General features: G+C 32.8%; 1 protein-coding gene across 2 annotated transcripts; it reads left to right on the top strand.

Moving 5' to 3' along the window:
• The first annotated feature begins 10836 nt into the window (after positions 1-10836).
• On the top strand, positions 10837-16374 carry LOC120125553. Of its 2 annotated transcripts, none has more exons than XM_039143956.1 (7): positions 10837-11008; positions 11764-11878; positions 12162-12232; positions 14813-15100; positions 15284-15326; positions 15488-15596; positions 16216-16374. In XM_039143956.1, the coding sequence occupies exons 1-7, from the start codon at positions 10985-10987 to the stop codon at positions 16292-16294; spliced, it is 729 nt and encodes a 242-aa protein (XP_038999887.1). In that variant the 5' UTR covers positions 10837-10984; the 3' UTR covers positions 16295-16374. The 2 variants fall into 2 exon arrangements, with proteins under 2 accessions (XP_038999887.1, XP_038999888.1); XM_039143957.1 differs by having other exon boundaries at positions 10837-10996; positions 11752-11878.
• The last annotated feature ends 607 nt before the right edge of the window (positions 16375-16981 follow it).

A 16981-nucleotide genomic window follows, 5' to 3' on the forward strand; every position in this document is an offset into this window, starting at 1 on the left:
GATTTTTATTTATCCAAATAAGAGAGAATACAAAGTCCAAAACAAGGGTCAAAGACCACTATATTCAACAAAAATGGTTATCCTATATTTCAATTGTTACAAAGAAGCATATTAAAATTATCAAGCCTATTGAAATCTTTATTCCTATGTTGAACTCCAACTATTTCTTTGATAGAACCAAGCAAGTCTTCAACAGTTTGAAATTTTCCTTAAAATATGGGTTTATTTCTCTCCTCCCAAACTTTATAGATGAAAGCACACCATGCAATCTTCATAATGGAGGTTAATAGAGATTTACCTTTCCAAGTTGAAGAAGCCCAAGCAAGCTTGTTTTCCCATAACATTTGAGGTATGACAGATGAGACATATTCAAAATATCATTCCAAAGAGAAGTAACCATAGTGCATTCAACAAATAAATGATTTCTCGTTTCAATAGCATCATTACAAAATATACAATGACCAGCAGTTGTGAGTCCCATACGTAAGAGTCTCTCCCTAGTTAGGAGTCTATCAAGGATTGCTAACCAAGTAATAACACTAAATTTGGGGATGTGAAGGGGAAACCAAATAAGCTTTTGCCATGAGACTTTATCATGTTTGTGTCTTACTTCTTCCCAAATCCCTTTAGCAGTCGTAATTTCAGTATTAAGAATGGGGATGGCATCAGTTTTCAGTTTCAAAAGTTTTTTGAAGATGTAGCTTGAGGATGCACTTGTAGACATTTGACTAAAATCATTAGTTTTGATTACATAAGAATGTGTCCAAGCAATCCACAAAGAACCTTGATTAGCAAGAAGGTTTTGAATTAACAGAATCATGCAAACCTTATTCCAAGATTTTAAGTCTTTTAATCCTAGCCCTCCTTTAGATTTAGGTTTACATAAATTACCCCAACTTACCCTAGCTCCAGAGGCTGAAGTGTTAAAGCCTCTCCATAGATATCTTGAGCAAATTTGGTTTATTTTGTTAATAACAGATTGAGGAAGCAGGAATTGACGACACCAGAAGTTTGCAATGTTTTGTAAAATAATTTTTATGAGTTATAACCTTCCAGCATAGCTTAAATGCCTCCCAGACCACTGGTGGATTCTGGATCTGATCTTATCAATAAGAGGGGAGCAGTCTTTAACAGTGAGTTTCTGATAAACAAGTGGAACCCCTAGATATCTTACTGGTAGAAGTCCAAACTTGAAACCAGTATAGGTTTTGATGATTTCAAGGTTCCTCGGAGAAATTCTTGCTGCAAAAATTTCAGATTTAGCCACATTTAGTTGGAGTCTAGAGATTTCATAGAATTTATGAATAACAGAAATAACTTCAGCAATTGACTTTATATTTCCCTTGCAAAAGATTAGGAGGTCATCAGCAAAAGTAAGATGTGTGAGCCCAATTTTTTTGCATTTAGGATGATAACCAAATAAATCTCTGGTGGCAGCAAGATTAAGGAGCTTAGAAAGAAAATTCATAGCTAGAACAAAAAGAATTGGCGATAAAGGATCACCTTGTCTAAGGCCCCTTTCACCTTTGAAATAGCTAATTAAAGAACCATTAAAAGAGATTGAATATCTTTCTCCAGAATAATAAACTTCAATCCAAGTAATGAATTGGGAAGGAAGATCAATTGCTTTGAGAATGGATAAAAGGAATCCCCAGTCAAGAGAATCAAAAGCCTTTTGAAGATCAATCTCGATAGCACACATTGGAGAAATAGATTTTCTACCATAGCCTTTGACAAGGTCCTGGGCAAGGAGAGAATTGTCAATAATGTTTCTTCCCTTAATAAAGGTTGTTTGATTAAGAGTAATTAAATCAAGAAGAAGATTTTTCAGCCTATGAACAAGAATCTTAGTAATTGCCTTATAGACCACAGAGCAACAGGAGATGGGTCTATAGTCTTTGACCTTGCTAGGATTAGTGATCTTAGGGACCAGAGCAATAATAGTAGAATTAAAAGATGGTAAAACATAAGAGTTCTGGAAAAAAATATTTAACAACTTTAATCACATCTTCACCAACCACTGACTAAGTAGATTTAAAAAAGAAAGGTGTGTAAACGTCCGGGCCAGGAGCCTTATCATTACCTTGGCTGAAAAAGGCATCCTTTATCTCCTCATCAGTGATATTTATTTCCAAATCTGCTAATACTTCAGGAGACAGATTGAGATGAAGCAGATTTTTTAGAACATTGGGATCACTATTTTTAACATTTGAATCGACTTTCCCCAACTGATTTTTGAATAATTGGATTACTTCAAATGCCATATCATCAAAATCTTCCAATCTACTGCCTTGTTCATTCACTAGGACTCTAATAGTTTCTCTATTATTCTTTGAAGCAATGACTGAGTGAAAGTACTTAGAGCATTTGTCACCCTCTTTAAGCCATTGAATTTTAGCCTTCTGTTTTAAGAACAAATTTTCTGCATGCTCAAGAGAAGAGAGCCCACTCTAAATAATAAGTTCAGAATCAATAGAAGATGTTCTATTTAGGGTAGAGAGCTGAATTTGTTCAAGTTCAATTTTCTTTTGCTTAACCCTATTAGAGATATTGTTGTAGCATTCCTTGTTTAACTTCCTCAAGCAAGTCTTCGGATTCTTAAGTTTGAGGAAAAGAGACAACATTGGATTTCCTTGCATTGGGTGCTGCCAAGAATTTTGAAACTCTTAAAAGAAGTTAGGATTCTTGGTCCAGAAGTTAAAAAATTTGCAAGGTTTGGGTCGATTTGTTTGGGAGTCTTTATTAAGCCAAACAAGAGCCATACAGTGGTCAGAGGGCCCTGGAGCAAGAAATTCCATAAAGGAATTATGAAAAGAGCTAATCCAATAAGAGTTAACAAGAACTCTATCTAATTTCCTAGCAATATAGGAATTTTGTTGTTTATTGCTCCATGTGAAAGTTGGTCCAAAGAAAGGGTGATCCTGAAGAAGAAGGTCATGGATATTGTCTTAGAAATCTTTCATTTCATTAGAAGTGTAAGAACCCAGGATGTCATGATCTGAGCATTCAAAAGAATGGAGAAAGATATTAAAATCACCCCCCTAATATCTTAGGAAATGAACCAATACTAGAGTCAAGGTCTTTTAAATGTTGCCAGAGATGTTTCCTTTGAGTACCATCATTACTGCCATATATAGCTGAAATAATAAATAGGACACTATTTCTAAGTACTTTAGCAGTGATACTCTGGGCAGTAACTTGACAGAGTGAAAGATCCAAACCTTTTTTCCAAAGGAACCAAATCCTACCATTTGAAGCATAGTCATAGTTTGAGAAGAAGTTTTAAGTACTGGATTTGAGGTTTAAAATAGATTCAAATTTTTTTGGTTTAACCCTGGTCTCTAATAGGAAAAGAACATCAACTTTGTAAAGAGAGTCCCTTTGTAAAACCTTATTATGTTTTTTAGGATTATTCTGTAACATCCTCAATACCGGGTTAGTGATCAAATTGTAAAGTTTCAGAATTTGGTGATAAAAGTAGAATAGTTAAATAGTTTAATGACTTATTGAAAATATAGTTGAAGGTTGTTTGGTAATTATTGAATGAATTAAAGGGTAAAATGGTTAATTGACAAGTAATATTTTTATTTCCCTTTATAAGATAAGGGAACCACGTGGAAGATGAGAGATTTCTCCAGAGTTCTCTTATTCTCCTTTCTTCTTCTTCTTCTTCACGTGAAGCCATAAGCAAAGGTAAGATCTCTTGTTGGTTGACATTCAGCCGAATTTAAGATAGGGTTTTGATCATTAGATGATAACTAAGCTTAAGGAAAGCTTAAGTTATCTTAAAATCAAAAGATAAAGGAGTTAAGGAAGATTAAAGATTTGGAGTTCTTGAGTGAAATGTTGAAGTGGAGTTTATAATAAGAATTTAAAGTTGAATTTGACTTGCCATCAATAAGAATAAGAGATTTATGAAGTTAGAAATGATTAATAACAATGATGAAAGTTTAGTAAGATTCTTAAATTTTAAGAATCATGATGAGATATGGAAAATAAAGATGGTTTACATGGATATAAGTTGGTTTAAGTAATGGTAGTTTAGTTTAATGACATGATAGGGGCTTAAAATAGAAGTATTGAGTGAAAAGTTGATGGTTTTCGGGCTTAAAATGCAAATTCTGGGCAAGGTGTATCAATGCACATTCAATGTGTATCGATGCACTCTTTAAAGAAGAAACATCGAATGCAATTAGTGCATCGATGCATAAGGAGTGCATCAATGCACCCCCTTAAAATGAAAACATCGAAGGTGATTGGTGTATCGATGCATGGGTAGTGCATCGATGCATATGTTAAAGAATGCATCGATGCACTGTAGAATGTATCGATGCACTTCAAAGGGGAAATGGAAATAGACCTTTCTTTTGGTCTAAGAAATGATAGATTAGAGTATAAAAATTGGATATTGATATGTATCAATGTGTGATTATGTAGATATCGAACATGAACAAGTTCCGGAATTATTATCAAGTTAAGATTTGATCGAAAGAGAGGAAACCATAAGTGGATTGGAACGTAGTGAGGCCAAGGTGAGTGCAGTTTATTTTTATAAGATTATATGAAAATTGGACTTGTGATAAGTCTATTTCCTATAGTAATAGTTCATTAAGTCTTGATCATAAGTATGTTAACAACATGAAGTGTATGTATGTTTGATTATATGAATTGATATGTTTTGTATGTGCTATGTGGTTTACGTAAAAACACTTTTAAGTGTTAATGAGAGAATATAAAATAAGTTATGAAATTATAGGAATATAAAAGATCAGTCAAGTGATATATGGAAATAGATGTCTATGAAGAGTTATAGGAGAACAAATATAAGTCATATGATAATGAAATATAAGACTATGTGAATACATGGTTATGAGATAAAATATGTAATAATAGGAAAATATGATGAAAGTGAGTTCATGAGAAGTGATAGGAACTAGGTAAACATGTGTAACAATATATGCTTAATAGAAACATGAGTTGAACAAGTACATAGTGGTATGATCCATTATGAGAATTAGTATAATAGAGCTTTTTGATTTAATGAGAGTTAAGGGAACTAAATAAGATTGAATTATAGAATGAAATGGGAATAGTATATCAATTAGGAAACTTGAATATAAAAGGATGATACGAATATATAAGATAAGTTATATGCTAAAGATTTATGGAGCTATATGCTAAAGATTTATGGAGCTATATGAAAAGGTTATAAGGAATATATGAAAGTGAATTAAGTAAATATATTAAATTAATATATAAATAAAATACTATTAAACGATATATATTTAGAAATACGACATAGTTTATGTAATCTAAGGGAATACAAAGAAATGAAGCATAAGGTAGATGATATGACATAAGTTATTATATACATATATGATATATGTTATCAAGTAATATGAAAGGACTCAAAAAATTGATATAAGCTATGTGGAAGTGTTCTAGGTGTTTTTATGTGCTATATGAAGTATATATGATTATATGTGAACAAGATATGATATGTAAGTTTACATGAACATCTAAGAAATGATCTAAGCTATATGATATGATCTACGCGATTCTATGCACTTTGGATATATGTTATATGACATGGATCTATGTGACTACGTGAGAAAAAATATAAGCTATGTACTATGTGAATATATGAATATGTGAAATGAAATAAATGATAATGCTCATGTTATGTGTCATGAGAGCTAGGGGTATAGTTGGCATGCCAAGAGTCGAGGGTCTACGCGGTTCTTCGGGACATATATGTATTCCTTGGAACATGTGTTATGTCTTTTGAGACACATACTTGATTCTTTGTATATGTATATGATTTTTAAGGAATTTTCTATGTGGTCCTTAGGGACATTTTATATGGCACTTCGGTGCAATTCTACGCAGCACTTCGGTGAAATTCTACGTGGCAGTTCGGTGCATTTATACGAGCTGTGGTGACAACATTAGTGCACAACCTCAATAGACTCACATATCTATAGTTCTAAAAAATGTATATGGGCTAAACAAAGAGATAACAATAAAGATGGTTCTGGTGAAATATATGTTTTTGTGATATAAACTGTATTATATGATTGTTATGATGATGTGCGTATGGTTTGAATGAGTCATATATTGATGAAAAGTATGATTAAAGGATATAAATGATAATAATGTGGATAATAGAATAAGATTAATGATGGAAATAATGTGTGATGTGTACATTATATTATATATAATGATTGTGTGGCATCAATAAGTAATATGTTCATACATGTTTAAGCATTTAGAGTTTCCTTTATAAATTTAATGCCTCACTAAGTCATAGATTTAGCGTGTGATTGTTTCACACGTAGGTTAAAGAAGCGAGAAGAGAAGCGCCAGATCAGCATCTCCCTTACAAAATTTCAGATCAGAAAATAAATGATTTAAATGTGTTTGGTTAATTTGAATATAGTTGGCATGTACTAATTGATTGAGTTGGATATGCTCTGATCGATTTTGATTATTTTGGTTAATTTATGTAAATAAACCGCTTTTATTTTAATGAAAGTTTTAAAGTTTCTTTGAATTTTGTCAAGAGTCAAAGTTTGAAAAGTCAATGTGACACCTCAGACTCGTATTCGATTCGGGTACGGGTTGGGGGTGTTACATATTCAAACTTTGGCATAGACACATTTTGACTTGTCAAGATGTTCATTCTTTTTAGATTTAAGGTCTTTAATTAGTAGAGCCACTCCCAAAGCAGCAGATCTGGGCTTTTTTCCGTTAATCTCTAAGGAATGAGGGGATTCATCTACAAAATTTAAGACCTCAAATCTGTTAGAGAATCCTTTTAAAGAAGCCTTGTTTTTTGTTTTTATAGGTCGACCCCTTCCTCTTTTAGGAACATTAGAAACTTTGGTAGTATTTCCAATTGGAGAAACAATATGTTCTTCAGAATGATTGAAGTGGGGTAGAGGAACTTTAGAAGTGTTGATGTCCTCATTAGAAAAATGAGGGGAAACATTTATAACATTAAGGTCAGAGACAGTAGTAACATTTTGAGGCAAAGAAAGTAATGAAGTTTTGCAAGCTTCATTTGAGTCAGGAAAAGAACAAGATTGATCATCCTTGGCAGCATAATCATATGTAGAAATTGTTGAAGTACTACAGACCTCATTAGAAATAGGAAAAGAAGCTAGTTGGTCATCCTTGGCAGCAGGATCAGAAAGAATTAATGAGGAGCAAGTTGTTTCTTTAATAGGTTCCTTATCATTTGATGAATTCTCATTTTTTCCTTGGGAACTAGATGACAGAGGAACTTGTGGACTAGACATACCTGGGAGGTTAGAATGTACAGCAGGGAGAAGATCTCCCATTTTTCTCCAGATTTGTAAATTAGCAGGTGATGTGTCTTTAAGAGCTAAATAAGCTTTCTCAGAATGACCAAATTTATTGCATTTTAGACAGCTATAAGGAAGCCAATGAGCTTCAACAAAAACTGTAGTAGTCTGCCCATTTGTGAGACTAACTCTATTATTTTAGGGATTACATCATTCACTCCAATCTCAACACAGATTTTAGCAAACTCTAATCTAGATTTTGAGGCAGTAACTGAATCCATGGTTAGTGGGTTTCCAATGGCACTTGTTATGTAGCAAAGGCCCTCTATCGAAAACAGTTCGAGAGGAACATTGAAGAGGTGAACCCACAGAGGGATTTTAGAAAGATCAAATTGTAGTCTTATAGAATTCGGCTCCCATTTTCTTAGGAATAAGGGTTTATTCAAGATATGCCATGGTCCATTGTGCAATACCCAATCCCTCACAGAATCACTATTAAATGAAAAAAATATAAAGATTGCTGCATGCGAAGCTTACCTAGACACGAACACCATTTGACTGATTATTCCACAAGCTTTCGACCATTCTTTGCATAGTTGCAAAGTTGGGAGCGGCCCCCAGGAACTGACCCACCAGGGATGAACTCCATTCAACAATTCCATCATCGTAAATTTCTTGTGGAGGTTGGATAATAGGGTTTGAATCACGAGATTTGGGGGAGAAATATTGTAGCTCTTGCCCCGATTTACATCCAAATAGCCTCCTCCAGTCCATAGAAGTGGAGAGTATCAACACAGAGACAATATAAAACAGGAAAAATCAAGAGAAATCACCTGAGACGCCCCGGTTCTCAGATCCGTTACATATCACTTATTTTATCATTAATTTTGTTTTTTAATCTCAATTAAAAAACACTTTAAATATAAATTGTATTATTCAAATATAATATTTTTATTATTTCTTTAAAAAATTATTTTAAAAAAAATTAAATTTTGCAAATAAGTATGATTTAAAACGTGTTTGTATATATAACACTCAAACTTTAAAAAAAACATAATAAAAAACTCATTTAATTAATACAATTTTTACCAAGTCTCTAACCTTTCAACTTGTACTTATTGAGTGATTAAAGATAAAACACATATATGTTGACCCCTCCAAGATGAAATAAAAATAAAATTGAGATAAAATTAGTCTTTCTTGTAGTTATGGTCAAATGTTGAGGGAGTAAAATTATTTTACATTAAAAGAATAAAAATATTTTAAATATCTAAATCTAAAAATTAGGACCGACAAAGATCTTATTAAACTAATATTTAAATTAAAAAAGATTTAAAATGTCATTATACCAAATTTTTTTAGAGAAACAATAACTTCTAGCCACTAGTAACTTCATCACTGATAAAAATTAGCTGACCCTATTCCCATATGTAATGGGGTAAGGGGGAGGTAGGATAGTAGGTTGCCCCCAACGCCAGGTTGAGAGCAGCTTCCGTGGAAGACATCCGTTATGAATTGTCCTCAGTGGGACTAAACATGTTAATCAAATGACTTCTAAATTTGCATTTATCAATCGTTACTAATTCTCTCGTGCATTTTTTTTCTCAATTTACCAATGATCACGCTATATTATAACATATTATCATGATCTATTCTTCGGCATCAATAACATAATATTATCATACATAAACATATTATAAACTTCGCAATCATATCTTTAACATAATAAATATAAACACATATCATAACAGTCACGATGAATCCATGCCTAATCTAGAGTGGATAAGTGTCCACTTAAAATATGAATTTTCTTTTGTTAGTTACTTGTTTTACTAATTGTGTGTAATGTCCACCGCATACAATAATTTTGTATTGTTAATATACGTGCCCATCTTAAAAATATATTTCTAGATCCGTCATCGTAATCATGTGTTCGTTTTAGAGCCATAATCACGAACTAGGCATTTCATGCACAATGTATACACATATTAAATCACAAATATGAACTCGGTTTTTTTAATTAAGCTAAGGTGGTTACGCTCTTTTAACATGAGCTTATAATTTTCTCATATTGATAAATTTATCGATTAACATCAATTTTTTCTTACTTTGAAGATTTCAATAATTTATTTGTTATTCTAAAACACACAATAATAAAACAAATACATATTAACATGCCAAAATCAAATTAAAACTTAGAGAATATATATTAAATTTATTTTTAGGGTTTAAAATTATTTTAAATCTGATCGAATGTTCAGTAAAATATATATTTTTATCAAATCATATCAGATTAATAAAAATTCTGATCCAATCCGACCTATATCTATATCTCTGTATAAAGTCTGAAACCCATTTAATGAAACCCTTGGTTTAACAAGTAATATGTTAAAGCTCAACTTCGATATGTATATAAATGTATCAGATTAAATACTGATAATTTATTAAATAATAATATTACAAAATATTTTGTATATAAATGTACTGGTCTTAACTGTCTAAACTATATTAAAAAGGTTAAAACTCTGTCTATAATTTGTTTTTCTATTCATATTTAGTAAAATGATCTAAACTCTCTTTAAAATTCACTCTCACTCCATGCTCAATCAACCATGACCAATCTTTTACGATAACTTTTACCCTTTTTGCACATGAATAAACAAATAAAGTATAAGATTGCAACAAGATTTGAATCTGTTTAAGCTCAATTTCGAAATAATTTCATTTTAGAAAATAAATCCTAAAATTTTATTATTAAATTCATAAATGATTAAATTAAAATTTACTTTATGTTAATGATTATATTTATAATCAGATTTATACAAAATAATTTGAATAATTCATATTGTAAATATCTTAAACTCGACTCAATTTGAATATGTGATTTTCTTAAACAAATCATATATAATATAATTAACAACTTACATAAGCATAATAAATATTTAGAATCTTTAATTGATAAATTTCGTATGTATCGTCTTCTATAGTTCCTTCATGTGCAAAGCTTAGCTCAGTGCTCAACACCGACCAGAGTAGTTAATTTCGTACCATCATTTTTTGTTTTTCACCTAAAGCTTCTCTCTTTATTGCATATTGTAGAAAGATTTCTTTTCCATAACTTGTCACATGCAAGCCCATCTTACTTTCTTCGTATAATAACACTTTTTGCCCTTAAACTTTATAATTTTTATTATTTTGTCTCTTAAACTTTTTACCTCTTTTAATCTTCAACTTTCAGTTCATGTCAAACTAATGAAAAAAGTGATTAAATTGATCTCATCTATTTTGTCCTTATTTTTATGAATATTGATATTAATATTTTGTAATTTTATATTAAAAATCGTTTTTTTTAAACTAAATTATAAAAGTCTGGGTAAATTACGTCAAACTGAGGGGAAAGTGGAAGGGAGAGGATCTGTCGTCGTCGTCGTCGGAGTCGTAATCACAAGCCTTTTATCTGGCAAACTGCGCCATTTAGGTGCATCGGCTCCCTTCTCCTCCGATGTAGACTTTCATCATTCATTTTTTTTCTCTTTTAAAAGTTTTATATGAAAATACAGTGTTGTAAAGTCCAGAGCAACTTATAAATTAAATCAAATGTTTTTCTGAAATATTCTGAGATTTGCTCAACACTATTTTGCTCTCGCTCTTTGTTATTTTTTGTTCTTTTGGGTGCAATGGCGGCTAAATCGACCGAAGAGGTGAGAGTTTTTTAATTTTATCTTTTTTGAATTAGTGGCATTTGAATCTTTTCTGTTTCTTTAATGAAATTGGAGCTGCTTTTGGAAATGAAGCTTCTGATTTTGGATTAAGTGTCAAACAAGTTTGGTCTTTTTTAATGACTGTTTACAATATTTGCCGCTTGAGAAAATCTCATGGTCTTTATGATCTAGTCTACATTCCATTGCCATTCATTTAAAAAAAAAAGAATTGAATTTCTTGTTTGGTAAATGTAGAATGAGGAAGACATTCACTTCTAGTTTCTTGCATTTTCTTCAGTTTCTTGGCTACATAAAACAGTTTCTTGTCGTTTTTATGGCTACTATTGTTTAACTTTCTTGCATTGCCTACTTCAGATTCCTGGTTTTATTTATGTGGATTTCTTCTCTCCACTTAAAAAAGAAAAAGGAACTTCTTTTAATATAACTTCTTCATTTATACAAATTAATAAATTGATTTTCTTTTACCAGTAAATTTAATTGTAAAATGTCAGCCATATGGATCTGTAGATAGATAGAAAATCAGTGTTGACTTAGAAAAAAATCGTAGATAATCTCTCTCTCACGTTTAACTTGACATTCACTTGTGCTTTTAGTGACTAGTGAGTAAAGGAACCTGAAAATAGAAAAAATGAGAAATGGAAAATTGTTCCTTCTTTGTTATATAAATCTTTGTGTGCTTCTCTTTCAAAGTTTATTTTGCAATGCTTTATTTTTTTTCTCGTGATTTATTGCAGGAAAACCTATTCTTATCCGGGATGGTGGATGGAAGACCCAATTTGCCAGTTGACATTTCATGCTTTGGGTTGATTAAGCCAGGATTTGATGAGACGAACCAACATTGTTCTCTTGGTAAGGATATTCGTCTTAGATTATTGTTTTATGTTGCTCCAGTTCATTTTTTTTAAGTATTTGTGTTAAACACTCATGTCCGATGTGTATCCGGACATGGATATGAGGATAGAGCCCTCCAAGGATCCTCTAAATACAATAAAGAAAACTTCTAAAAATTGAACATACCAATGTTGGAGACATACCTTTATCCGACCTTCCCACTGAAGTGCAAGTAACATAAGTATCAATGTCCTTACTTTGATAACCATGTTTAATAAGTTCCTTTTATTTGAAATTTCAGATGTCTTGCCTATTCTAATAGAGGATACAACATTTCCAGTAAGAGAAAAATGCAGCTTAAACCCTTCACATGTGAGTTATTTTTTCATCTTTCAATCATCTTTATCTGCTGAGGATTTTTACAAATTCACTTAATTAATCTTATCATTGTCCGCTTTTTGTGAGTACTATAAATGGGTGTGAATATATGTGCAAGTATACACAATCGAACAAGTAATACAGTGATAAGTTGAGTATCGTCTCCACAGGGAATTGGGGAAATCAAATAGGTTTGTCAAGTCGCTTTACTTTGTCACCTAAGTAAAGTTAGTGATGATATGTACAAATGAGAATGTTGTGGCAAAATGGAATGAATGATGTGAAAATGGAATGGTGGTAGTGTGATCGCAATTGAATATGTCGTGGCAAGTTGGATGAAATGTCGTGGCAAATTCAATTGTGATAAGTGCAAACAAATGGAAATGTCAAGGCAAAATAAAATATAAATATAAGATTTGATTAACAAGACTTTAGCTTTCTCACATGACAAGCTACTATGGAAGTGAGTGATAGGAGTCACTGGGAAAATCTAAGTCTATTTCTCCTAATGATATTTCTTCTATGCCTAGTCTGCCCGACAGAGTCTACTAAAGTGTCATATGCTATCTCTAGTAAGGGACTCGATAGATTAAATATGCCTTGGCATAACCGATTGGCGTAAACCCCTGCAGTGATCCTATTGGTCCAGATAACAGGATATGTCTCGGCAATACCTTTTTGTGGCAGCATTAACATCTAACCTATCGTTTTTGCACAACTCTTTTTAGTCGAATGAAATCCTAACCTTATCTCTAAGGTGGATTAGGCCTAGTTACTACCTAGAACCCCTTGTTTATGTAGTTCCTCCCTAGTTTCTCTCACTAAGGATAATTTGCCAAGGCATTCTCTCAAACCCTCAAAACCTCCTAAAGAAAGGCTACTCTCGTAGCTTCTACAACCTTAAGGCATTAAGTTTCATAAACAAAACAGATTGAAGCATAGAAAGACAACCATTCATTGAAATAAAAACTTAAATATCCAAGCGAACTCCCACCAAATAGGATTAGTTCATTGTGAGGTTCGAAATAAACAAGCACAAAGCAAGTTTCATTCGTTCCTTACAACCCAATAACAAAATATGAAAGCAAAGAACTAAGGGGAGGAGAAAAAGCCTTCAACGTGCACTGCCAAATGCTTTCCTTGATCACCAAAAACTGCTCCTAGCGATCTAGCTCCTCTCGGATGCTTAGAACGCCACTCCCTTAGGCTTGTCAAGGAGAAATGCCACGGCAAGTAGGATTGACTGAGAAAAGTAAGACCTCTCTCTAACTTTTAAGCTCAAATTGGCGTGAGACCAAAAGTCTTTTTCATTGTGGCTTCATCCTCTATATATAAGGGGAGAAAAACCTTAGGAATTGGTGTTGAAATTCCTAGGATACCCCCAACTTTGCTTGATTCTCGTGAAGATTGGGTAGTGATCCAGCATGGGGCAGTGGTCCAACATGGGGCAGTGGTCCAGCATGGGCATCTAGAAATGGCCCATACTGGGTGGTTGGCTGAGCACCTGACATCTGCAGCATGGTCCAGCATGGGCGGCATGGTGCAGCATGGCCTGTGCAGTGCTAATCCAGGTGGATTTCTCGCTCTTGGTGAAAATGGGGGACAACTGGCTTAAAAAATATCTTCTCGCACTTTGCTCGCTTTCGAAATACCAATCCAACTCGACATTTTCATTCTGCTCAGCAGTCTCCTAATGTCATGGCATTTCCTTGCTCTCAATTTCTGCACATCATTAGACAAACACCTTCCCCATAAAGCAGCACTGATGACAAAATAAAATGTCGCGGCAAAACGAATTCCACCACATGCAACTATATGTTCCTAAATGCATCTACATGGTCCTAAATGAGATCTTAGACATTCAATAACTTAAGTGAAAAGGTCCCAAAATACAACTTTTTTACGGAGTTATCAATCATATCATTTTTTTAGCAACTTGCAATGTCGTTAATGTAAATTCAGGTTGTAATCCAACACTAGATTTGCTCTAATCCACCAGAATAGTAGAAATGTTAATTACACGTTTATATCTTCCTAATTCAAGGTTAAAATATGTTTTCGGTCATGTAACCTTTTGATCAATGATCATTAATATAGAAGGGTATTTTTTTTAGTAAATATGCAACTGCTTCAGTTTCTCTTTTAAAAACTAAAGGAAGTACATCGCACTTTTAAATACTGCAATTTGGCTTTGACCTTTGAAGTATGCTTGATCTCCCTGAGAATAGGTCAGCCTGATTTCTTGAAATTCAAATAGATGAGTTCATTTCTAGAAGTAAAAAATCACTTAAACTGTAACTGGGATAAAGTACACAAGTCCCATGAGATTTAATACTTAAATTTGAATGGTTTTTCTCGTCTCATAATTTCCTTTTTGGCTTTTAATTTTTGTAGTCTTGATTCTATACTTTCTAACCAATATTTGTTATCCCAGCAATCCTTGTTTTAAAGTTGGTTTGAACTTTATAATCTTTCCTATAAATAAATTACTTTAAAATAAGAATTTGGAAACTACTTGAGCTGTTTTTTAACAGTTTTTTCAATGTTCCTATATATTTTCCATTCCTTGTACAGGGCCAGGATGTCTATAGCATTTCTGTGTTGCGTGAGGAAGGAAATACAAGTTCAAATTGTACATCACAGTTTACTTTTTTGAGCCTCCTAGAAGTTCCTTTTTCATCTAAAAACCATATGTGTTTGGATGCACCATTGAGTTGCCAGAGCTGCATTGATTTGAAAGTGGATGGTGAAGATGGGTATTCATCTTGCATTCTGGATATGAACAATGAGGAAAATGCTCCCGAGACACTTAAATCCAGTGATGAAAGTGTTGGAAATCTAAAAAGTGAAGGTGCAGTGACAGTAAGTTTGATCTACCTGTGTATATATTTGGGCTGTAAAACGTAGATTGTGCATATGGTGTCCGAGACATTACCACATATATTTTTATTTAATCATTAGTGTTGCTGATTTTCCTTTCTTGAGATTTAGTACATTGTTTCTTCTTCACTCTTGACTCTAATGTTAGATCTCAATAAATTACAGCATTTGCAGAAGGTGTTGCAGAGACAAGCAAGCTTAATTGCAGGTAAGTGTCAACTCAGCTTTGAGTTTTAATGGGTTTAATGTCATGTCCAAAGTTCAAACTTGGGTCTCTCACTGGAAGTGCAATGTGCTTTACCATTGCACCCAACACTTGCTGGAGTGCAGAATTTGCTATATGACTTAAACTGAGTATTGTTTCGACAGAAAAATCATCAACCGAGAGGGTTCATGATGCACCTACGAACAGGTGGAGGAGATATAAAAGAGCTGCGTCATTTGACTCGAGGAAAATAGTACTCCTTTTCTCAATCTTGTAAGCTCTGCAGTTCCTAGCAAACCAACAGTTTACCTTCAAACTACAAAATTTTCGTTTACTAAGATAAAACGTTTCAGTCGTAACTCATAAGTGGCGACATTTTAACTAAATATGGTAATTAATTACCAAGAGTGTTACAGAAAATAGGAAAGCTTGGAGTTTCTTAGTTACTCCGATTTAGTTGTTTGTCCATTAGTGTACTTTGGTGGTTGCACATATCGTTAACTCGATCCCATGTATTATTTTCTAAGTACATGACTCCGGTTATGATGTCTGTTTTTCTTGAACTATCTATATCCGATACGCATTTGTATAGGTACAACAGTACGAGGATATGATCTTCCATTGGAAAAAAATTAAACGCATCCATGCTTGACACATGCCGTACTTAACGTTCGCAAGTAGTCTGAGTAGCTTAGGCTTTATTCAGGAGAGTAACCCCTAAGAAACTTCTCTTTTGTGATAGGATTGTTCCATTAACCAACTTTACCCAACAAAAGTTTCCTACTAGTAACTACTAAGAGTAATCAGAGTTGCACTTTCTGATTTTTTTTTATTATTATTATTTTGTTTCTTTTCTTTCAATCAACAACTTACTGTTTCTTCTTCGGTTCAGGTCAAGTGTGGGGTCATTGATATTGATTTATCTGACGCTGAGAGTTAGGCAAAGTATCGATGGGTTCAACCATGTGTAGCACCTTTGTAATCATCTCCTTCAAACTCATGCTTTAAACTTTGTTTTTTATTGAAATTTCTTTAGAATTGTTGTCTTTAAGTACTGTTGCTTCTGTCGTTCTCTCTCTCTATGTATATTTTGTTGAAAGTCAAAATGACTTTCGGTCCAAGTTGAAGAAAATTGAATGAATTTTGTCAAATATAGGGGGCATCGAAAGTGGGCTGTTTTTTTGTTGATTTTTTGGGAATGGGTAAATCTCAATTTTAGTCATTTTAATTTAGGGTATTTACAAATTAATTTTTAAAGCTTCAACTATAAATACCTTAGCTCATTTAGCTTCAAAATCATCTCAAAACATTCTAGCTTTCTTCCAATACTACAGAGAATTTATAAAGTTTCTTGATAGTTATTTTCTCTTTTTTATCAAGAGAGAATTATCATTATTTTCTCCTTGGTATATCGAGAGAGGTTGTAATTCTTATTTTCTCATAGTGAAATTCTTCTACCGTTGTCCGTAATTTTTTACCCTATAAAATTTAGGAGTTTTTTACGTAAATTTTGTATCTCTTTTATTTTTAATTTTTATTTTCTCAAATTATCAGTTGTATTTTTGTTCTATTCGATAGTCGTCTTCCGCAACAATTGGTATCAGAGTCAGATTTGAGTGTGTAATATATGCTTATTGTCTTGTGGTTGCCACCAAAAG

The sequence above is a fragment of the Hibiscus syriacus genome, unplaced genomic scaffold (assembly GCF_006381635.1).
Source record: "Hibiscus syriacus cultivar Baekdansim isolate YM2019G1 unplaced genomic scaffold, ASM638163v2 tig00110432_pilon, whole genome shotgun sequence".
Lineage (NCBI taxonomy): Eukaryota > Viridiplantae > Streptophyta > Magnoliopsida > Malvales > Malvaceae > Hibiscus > Hibiscus syriacus.

Bases quoted from the DNA above. Each gene is read 5' to 3' on its own strand.
- LOC120125553 (XM_039143956.1), top strand. From the start codon at position 10,985: ATGGCGGCTAAATCGACCGAAGAG. The intron at 11,879-12,161 runs GTAAGGATATTC...TTGAAATTTCAG, and splicing joins GAACCAACATTGTTCTCTTG to ATGTCTTGCCTATTCTAATA. The intron at 15,597-16,215 runs GTAAGCTCTGCA...TCTTCGGTTCAG, and splicing joins GTACTCCTTTTCTCAATCTT to GTCAAGTGTGGGGTCATTGA.